This window comes from Falco peregrinus, chromosome Z, assembly GCF_023634155.1.
Source record: "Falco peregrinus isolate bFalPer1 chromosome Z, bFalPer1.pri, whole genome shotgun sequence".
NCBI classification, from domain to species: domain Eukaryota; kingdom Metazoa; phylum Chordata; class Aves; order Falconiformes; family Falconidae; genus Falco; species Falco peregrinus.
In genome coordinates this window covers 63,855,938-63,865,082 of record NC_073739.1, presented here as the reverse complement: position 1 = coordinate 63,865,082, position 9,145 = coordinate 63,855,938, and the positions used below count along the sequence as shown (strand labels likewise).

Below are 9,145 nucleotides of genomic sequence, written 5' to 3'. Positions count from 1 at the left end.
ACAGATGCTTTAAAGGTTAATCTTTAACAATTAAAAGTCTTTTAGATTAGAGTTCCTAAGAAAACACCTTATTTTTCCAAACAGGCTACAAAGAAAGGTGGGGAGGGTGAGAATGGTCTAAGTAACATAAAAGGGAGACTGAGGAGACAGAAAAACAGAAGAGCCATAAACCAAGTAGACAAAGCAGGGGAGTTCCCCTTCAAACTCCTTCCATTATGCTGGATTTGGCTCTGCCAAGACATAGCAGGATTTTCATGTCCAGTTCTGCACCAGAGCTTTCCTTTTTGCCACATGAGGAAAGGCATGGCAAAGTTAATTTTAACCGTTTTGAACCCTCACCCAACTGCAAAGGACATCCCTGTGCCTGCTTGGCCTGTCTTTAACTTAAGGGCCCTGAGGGGCTCAAAGGCTGCAGACTCTGGTGGCTGCTGTGGTGCAGCCCAGGAAGGCAGAGACACAAACAGGGCTCTTTCTGCTGACTCTCCCTGACTTTTCATCTCTGGTAACACCCTTGTCTTCTTGAATAGGTGGTAGCTCTGAGCGGGATAATATTGGGTAGATTTGGAATAATACAGAGTACGTACTTACTTGCAGATTTTTGCAGAGTCCAAGAAAAGGAAATCTCTGCTTTGTGCAGCATGAGTTCAGACTTTATGAGATTTGGGAGAACTGTTATTTTCCTCAAAGCAGTTTTGACAAGAGCTTTTAAGAGAGTTGAACATCTCTGCCAAGTCACTGTAATGAAACGTACCATAGATATCCCCTGTATTTCCTGGTTAATCCTTGGTTATCCTGTAATAATTTAGAATACACCTGTGGACGTAATAAAACACTTTTCTTTTTTCTGCTATGTTAGATGAATGTTTACCCCCTATATTAAATCATTCATATGTTTAATATACCTGTGTTACAGTATCAAGTGATGTGAGTCTGGGTACAATGAAGGGGTTAAAGCTTTAAGACAGCAGAAAGGGAGAGGAATGAATGATGTTACCATGCAAAAGCAGCAAGGTCCAATGTTTGTCAGCTATGGTCATTTGTCCATTCTCTGGGTTAAGGATGGCCTGGGACAGCAAGGACAATGGGACAGCATGGGTTGCAGCTGAAAGCACAATGCAAACACCTCATGAATATTTAAGAGGTAACCAAAAATAAATGTCTGGCTCATCTTCTAAAGACATAGTGATAGAAGTGAGTCTTGAAATTTGGTAAGAGTGAAAAGTTACAACCTGAGCAGACCAGCTTGGAGTAAGGTAGTAAAAAGGGTGCAGATAGTTGATGGAAGAGTAAATGAATGAAGCTTATGCAGGCAGGCTAGGTAAGAATTATGAAATGTACTGAAGAGAAAGGAAGGTAATTTAAAGAGGTGATATGTTGGGGCAATAAAAGTGAAGGCAAAAAGAAGCCAAAAAAGAAAAGGTAAAAAGAAAATAGCTAGATCTCAGCACAGGAATTTTAAAATTCGTGGTACCTTTCATTAAATAGGTGGCAGACTGCAAAAGTGGGAGTAAGTGAAGAGGAAGCTATCAAGATGGGAGGTGAAGGAATGAAAGTTAGTGGACCCTGGGCACAAAACAAAGGTTAGGCCAGATTTTATGAATAGTTATACAGGAAAAGTGGTAATATCTCAGTTCTGGATGGAGCAGAGCTTGTAGCTCTGTAGCATGGAAGCTGCTGGTCTTAGATCAGTGACAGAAGACAAGGCAGTGAGAACATTCTAGGAAAAATTACGTAATTTGGTTTGGACCAGTGGAATGATGTTTAAGAAATGATGGGAAGAAGAGCAAAAATGTGAATTTGGGTAAAGATCACAGAGAATTAGCATCTACAACTGAGGATAAACAAGCTGGAAGCTGTTTTATATTGCACAAAGTTATCAAACTGAGAAATACTTTAATATGGCAGCTAGTAGTGCTGCTGATTTTCAAAGATTTCTTCATTACTTCTGCTGTACTTTCATTTAACTAAGTCTCCTTTTAGATAAACCAGACTCCAAACATTTATATGATCACTTTTGTTAATGACTCTAAGATTTTAAGAAGCAGGTGACTGGGTAAAATAAAGATGAACACAGGTCAATTAGACAATGAAAATAACATTTAAATGCCAGGTTTTCAAGACAACTCTTTTCTATCAACTTTAATGAACAAATGCTGCACGTATGGGAACTAATGAGCTGCTTCTTCATATAAAAATATTGCACTGGGTCCAAGTGAGTTAACAAACAGCTAATATTATTCCAGAAATTGCATGTACGTTAACATGGGGTTACAAAAAAAGCTAATGAAACCTCCCTCCCATTCTCCTTACTCTTTGAGTACAGTTCTGCTTTAACATAACCAAATGGCTTTCAGATCAAAGCTCTTGCGTTCTTCTGCTCAAAACACTACCTGAACTGGCAAACCACTGTATGCACCTAAGCACATAGCCATGCCAGCCAAATGGAAATGGAGAAGGAAGCAGAAGACAGGCCTAAGGACTGCCCAGAGAGGTTGGCTGGTGTTTCAAAAGCAAACAGAACTACCAGTTTCAAGCAGAAGATCCTGACTAATAATACTGGCTGAGTAAAGGGTTGAGGACTTCAGTGTAGAGACAGGCCAGGATTAAGCCCTGGCTTGGAAAGCTGTGTGCAGCAGAGAAATGAGATGCAAATTAACAGCAACAGTTATGAGCAGCCTTCTGAGGAGGGTAGGAGCTGGGGACCATGAAACATCTATGTTTAATTGATCGTTAGTAAAACAATGGAGATAGAAGATGGATCGGTGTGAAAGCCACTGCTTTTGTAGCTCCTGCGGACTGGCCCATGTGGAGCAGGACCTTCACGTCAGGGTTTGGGAGATCAGGGCGCCACAGAAGTGAGCACCGGCCTTGGTGATGCACCACTGCAGCATGGAGGACTGTCGAACATGCATACCCTGTGCATCTTGGTGCACAAGTGGGGCTCTACCTTTCCTTCTATAAACTGGAATGGCTCCTTTGTTTCCTTTCTCTATGTGCTGGTTTTGGCTGGGGTAGAGTTGATTTTCTTCATAGCTGGTAGGAGCTATGTTCTGGATTTGTGCTGGAAACAGTATTGAGAATACAGGGATGGTTTAGTTACAGCTGAGCAGTGCTTACACAGCATCAAAACCTTTTCTGCTCCTCACATTGCCCCATCAGTGAGTAGGCTGTGGGTGCACAAAAAGTTGGGAGTGGACACAGCCGAGACATCTGACCCCAACTGACCAAAGGGATATTCCATACCTTACAGTGTCATGCTTAGCAATAAGAAAAAGCAATAAAACTAGGGGGAAGGTTGGCAGGGGGGCCACTGCTTGAGGACTGGCTGGGCATTGGTTGGTTGGTGGTGAGCAATTGTTTTCATTTGCATCACTTGTCTTTCTTGGGTTTTGTTTCTCACTCTTTGTTTTCATTACTATTGTTGTTGTTGTTGTTATTATTATTATTTCAATTATTAAACTGTTCTTAACCCACGAGTTTTCTCACTTCCACTCTTCAAACTCCCATCTCACTGCAGGGGGTGGGGAACGAGTGAGCAGCTGTGTGGTGCTTAGCTGCCAGCCGGGGTTAAACCACAACACTCTTATCTTTATTTTTCTTGTGCCTGTCAAGCTTAATGCTTGAGCAGTCTTGTGAATTACTGGACCACTTTTCATCCTTTGACTTGCATCCCTTTTCCTCTCTCTGGCAGGGGAAAACAACTCTGCAGGCACAGTTTTCAAGGGTACTGGAATATACAATAAGCCTTCCTACTGATGTGAGATGTACCACTGAGACTGTATATATGTTTAGGGTACACAGAGCAAGCCTTCTCAAGTACCAAAGCCTATAATCCAGCACAGGGGAATTCTGATAAGCAGCAATATAATTCTTATAACCAAAGTTCTGCATGTCTCACAGGTATCTACATTTAATATAGTAGCTCATCGCTGAGTGCTATTTAAATTACTTTGATATACTTCATTAGTCAACCTAAACTTTAAGTTATCCATAGTGGCAGAACAGGATGAAGTAGCTGTTTCAAACATTCATTTAGGCCCTCAGGTATACTGCTGTCTGCAAAACAAATAAATGTTCTGGAAACTTACTTCATAAACAATGACGAATAGCACTCAGATGGCAAAGTTCCACGCAACTCTAAAGATGTATTTTTTTTCCTTGGGAAATAATTTATGCACTACCTAAGAACATGCAATACACTCCAAGTAAATGCCAAATGTGACAATTTCCCACAGAAGATGTGCAGAAGGACTCCTCAGTAAAAGGTTCCTGTTGCACTAGTGGCAGTGCAAAACCACAGAACAGCATCAGACTTAAGATGACTAGCTTCAACTCACGTAAGCTGTAATCCATGATGCAGGTACAAAAATATATTCTCTGGGCCATATACTCCACCTGGAAGAACTACTGAGGCAAATGAAAAGAGCTCCATTCAAATCTACTATTTTATAAAGTCCCAAAACATTTTTCTCATGTTTGCTAGCATGAGAATCTTAATCAGTCGATTTCCTGAGGTGTTACAGAACAGTGTAGGAGGCAACAGCAACAGTAATTAACTGTTGAGCAACGTGAGACACTCCCTACTGACTGCCACAAAACATGAGAACTTTACATATGTATACGCTTCCACACACCTACTGATTTTATCTTTTATCATAGGAAACACGGCTCCCCAAACTGCTGCATTCATTGAGCCCTACTGACACAGGTGTCTACAGAAAATAAGGAAGAAGAGTATTAACACAGTAATAACATGGTCTAGCTGTGGAAATGTTAAACTCCATGTAGGTGAGTTGATGCAGCATCCCAGCAAGGCACATTAGCCTCTTGTGGGGTTGCTCAGTTTAAACTAGAGTTAACAGCTCTGTATTGTGCTGCTGCCTGCAGAATGGATGTTCCCTAAGTTAGAGGAAAGGATTCTCATTTTCCTCTTTCTGTTCCCTAGAGTAACCCTCTTTCTTAAAATGGCACCCACAGGTTAAAGATCCAGCATACAGACCAAGATGTATTTGCGTGGATGAAAGTACAACGTGGCAGGCAGGCACTGATAGCTACAGTTTCTTCAGAGGCCATCCTAAACTACTAACAGAGAGGATTAAGAATCAACTTTAAATTTTAAATACAAATGGAACTGGCTGGCTACCAGATGCAAGCTCTCTCTTGCCAATGATCTCCAGCAAGAGCATAATGCATTTCTTAATTTATTATGAACATGTTTTTTTGAGCTAACTTTAAAAATATGATTCCAAGTTTTCTTAGAATGTTTTAATAATTCTGTTGGAGGGTAAGACCTGTAACTAATACAAACCGAGTATCCTGTTAAATAAATGCTTTGTAGTCAATAGAAGTGGAAAAAGCTCACTGCCTTTCAAATGCAGCTGCTGAGAGCAGCAAAATAATGTTTTAGTAACATCCCCTTTCTCTGTCCCCCATGTTAACCTATTTTGTATTAAACAAAGGTATATTATTTTTGTTGCTGAAAACATTACCCCATTCTTGCTTAAACATGTTACTCTAGATTACAAACATATGGCTGCAAAAATAACTGGTTAGACTGATTTAAACTGCTGATGTTAATCTGCAATTTGGCATGAGGAAATTTACTACAAAACCTGTTTAGGATTGCAGAAGCATCTCTGTCCCATAGCTGCAAGAAAAGGGTGGATTTGTAGTCTTCCAAGTGTACAGACCTCAGGGAGTGAAAGTCTCCTTCTTAGCAAAAAGTTAAAATTCATAACTAAAAATATCCTGGTTCCTTTCTGCCTTAATTTGAAAGGAAACGGTGATAAAATGAGTATTAAGAACAAAGCTGTATGCCTATGCAATTAAAAAATTATTTCATATGTAAATAGAAAGTTGCCTTAACAGCCACAAATATTTTTTTTTTGAGTCTCTTGAGCTTCATGCAACTTGGCAGGACTGGGCGTGGTTAAGGGTTGCCAGCGTGGTGGATGACATCGGTTAGGTGTCATCTTGGCAGATTGTGTGGGCTGGTGGGTAAGGCTGACTACACAGCACACAGATATTAGAAGGGATGAAGATGTGGGGAGTAGTTATACAGCTGCCTGAATTCCTGGCCAGTCAGTCATCCCTTTATCCTCCATTCCCACTGTTTTTATGGAATACACTAAAAAAACCAAACAACAAAGGGAGATAGAAGAAGGCATGTCCATTTCATAACTCAGCTTTAAACTCACAAAAGGACTTTATCAGTATATTTTACATACTTTTGTTGAGTATTGTAAGCATTAACCGCTGTCCACTGAAACCAATACACTGCCTTCAAGAACAACTCTCAGGTGCCAAAACCTCAACATACACCTTAATGGCTAAGCACATGGCCAATGCTCAAGTTCTTTTTTTCTAATGGACTACTTTAACCATGTTAGTGTCTATGTTTTACATATTTTATGTATTTATCTAGACAGTTCCCATGGTTTAACTGTTATGCCTATTTGACTATCACCTGTATCACATACATCACTTGTACTAAGCTAAGAGTAGGCTTACCCATTCGTTGTGGCAGATCCTAGGCCAATATGCACTGAAGAGCCTACAATTTTCAACTTTATGCACCAGACTTTTCCCTGCATTAAAAAATGAGGTAGGAAGAAAACACAAGAATTATCCTCTAAGTGCCAAAGCAGTGGTATTTTAAATATATCTGTATCTTGTGTGGATATATATATGTGTGTGTGTATACATATGTATCTTCCTGTATCTCCATTCAAGATAGGATAAGGACTACAACACAAGGCTAAAAATAAGAGAAAAAAAAAAATGTAACAGTCAATTCTACTGATGTTCCCAAATCTAAGAATTTTTCAGCTTTACAATGACAGGCGTCTTAAATTCTAGTCCCTAAACTGGTTGAGCAAATGAGGAACTCATTTAAAAAAAAAAACAGTTGTCTTGCACAGTGAGAAGTCTGGCCTAACTAAACCCCCCCAAAAAAAGGTGGCAAACAAATCTGTATATCTTTAGTCTCATCAGCCTGTGGGTTAAGAGTGAGTATATTTGGGATAGAGAAAAAGGCGCAGGGAGGTAAACTCATGGTGTTAACTTGTTCTTCCCACTACTTGGGACTTAACCGTATTTGAATTCTCATATGCTAATGCATTCTTCCAGGTCTGGGTACAGGAGGAAAAAAAGAAACAGGTTTCTGCTTTGATATCTCAATACCAGATTCTTTCTGAGCATCATAACCTAGACATAAATAATCAGAGTCCTACCTTAGTGTCTCTATAGAACTAAACTTTCACTCAAGCTGAAGGAGGCTTGTCTTAGGCTCTCTGGATTTCTTCAAGCTGGGCTGGCTCAGACTGACTCCCACATCCATTGTTTCCTTAGGCTAGAAGGGAAAGGAAATTCTTTGATCTCTTGTAAGAACAAATAAAGTATTTTCCCTCTTTTGGTACCTGCTGTATCAAGCTCAAATAAAAATCTCTGCTTTGGCAGGCAAAGCAAGTCTTCTAAGCAACAGTCAATTCCTGGAATGGCCTGAAAAGATGAAAGCACTTCTCTACATATTCTGATACAAAGTGTGACTACTAAATCACAGTACTGCTACTGCAGTAGGAGTGCAGTCCATTCCAGCTTAAGCTCTCTTTAAACAATTAAATTTCTTACTGTTTTTAACAGGAACTTAGAATCCAGCTATCAGCTAGTTGACTCTCAAGTGAATAACTTTATTTCAACATGAATACAGCAGCCCTTTGACAGCTGACTGGAGTTTCAACTGTGTTTTTTTCTGACTGACATAAGGATAGGAAATGCAATTAAGTTTATACTACCCTACTTGCTGCATTTCTGGCTCTGAAAGAGATCTGATACTATTAAAATAACATTCTATAAGCATAGAAGCAGAATAGGCATAAATGACGGGGAGGACTCAGGTTTAATTATCACATTTAACTTACACACAAGCAAGAGATGCACAGTTGCAACTCACATCGTTGGCTTAGTACTTGGCTCTTTCCAGTGAAAAATAACACACAGCATACCTTCACTGTCCTTTAAAATGTTTCATTTAGAAGATACCAACACTTTACTTAGTAATTAAGTACAGCCACTGTAAGAATGCAGCAGAAAGAAAAGAATTTTTTTTCCTCAAAAAAAACTTAAATAAATTTACCACATTTACAAGAAACTAAAGTACTGAAGGACACTGTAACATATACGCCATTATTCAAAGTAGAATTTTCACAGAAATTGGTGTTGGAGATGCTAGCTAGTACCAAGAGGTTTTAAACCTTGCAAACTAAACACCACCCATCAACTACTGCTATTATATGGAAGGTTTGCAGGTGCTGGACTGTAGAATGTGCCTGGATTCTTGCCCAGGTGAGAGACAGATGTTTCTAACTTTCCTCATGAGAAACACCCCTCCTTCCGGCACAGGACAACAGTCAGCAGGGAGAATGATGACATCATCAAGTGATACAAGAAGGGAATTTGGAAAGATTCCTGTGTAAAAGACACTAGCTGTCAGTAGGAACAATAAACCTCCAAGGCAACTTATTTCTATTTTCAACTGTTTGGGATAGCTTCAGACACTAAACCAAAAGGTGTCTGGGTGGATAGATACTTGGACAAATAATTCCCAGCCCACCTCTTCCTGAGCTAAATCCCACATTGCATTCACGGTGCAACTTACACAAAACTCACATGCAAGCAGTTACTCAGGAATAGTATTGAAAATGAGCCCCATAAAAGTATAGAGGGAAGTTTCCACATTTCCAGATAGGTCCCTATTTAGGGTTCTATCTGGAAGAATTCCACGGGATATAGCCCTGATGAGAAGCAGGGTGCAGGAAAACTGGCTGATTTTAAAGGAGAGTCCATTCCCACATGCAGGAAATAAAGCTGGAAAGTTAAATCTGGTGAGGAATATGAAAAGCAAAACTAAAACCTACAGGTATATCAGCAGTAAAAGGAAGACTATGGAAAATGTGGGCCCACTGCTAAACAGGGCAGAGGAACTGGAGACAAAGGACACAGAAAAGGCTGAGATTCTCAATGACTCCTCACCACAGTCTTCAGTGGCAAGACTGGACTTTACCAGCCCCAGGTCCCCGAGACTACTAAAAAGTCTGGAGCAAGGAAAGCGTACCCTTGGTGAAGGAGGATCAGTTAGGCAACACTT

The 9,145-nt window shown here is 40.0% G+C and overlaps 1 protein-coding gene across 7 annotated transcripts in view; it reads right to left on the bottom strand.

Moving 5' to 3' along the window:
- Positions 1-4,427: 4,427 nt before the first annotated feature.
- ERCC8 (ERCC excision repair 8, CSA ubiquitin ligase complex subunit) overlaps positions 4,428-9,145 on the bottom strand; it is a 40,501-nt gene continuing 35,783 nt past the window's right edge. For 3 of the 7 annotated variants that reach the window (XM_055791452.1, XM_055791457.1, XM_055791451.1), the window contains 3 exons: positions 7,233-7,351; positions 6,511-6,587; positions 4,428-4,712 (listed from right to left, as the gene is read on the bottom strand). Coding sequence is in view for 3 of the 7 variants with exons in the window: in XM_055791451.1 (XP_055647426.1) it covers positions 7,259-7,351 (93 nt within the window). In the remaining 4 variants the exon portion in view is untranslated. Of the gene's footprint in view, positions 6,128-6,510; positions 6,588-7,232; positions 7,352-7,919; positions 8,072-9,145 lie in introns of all 7 variants that reach the window. The other 4 variants (XM_055791455.1, XM_055791456.1, XM_027791239.2 and 1 more) reach the window with 2 other exon arrangements.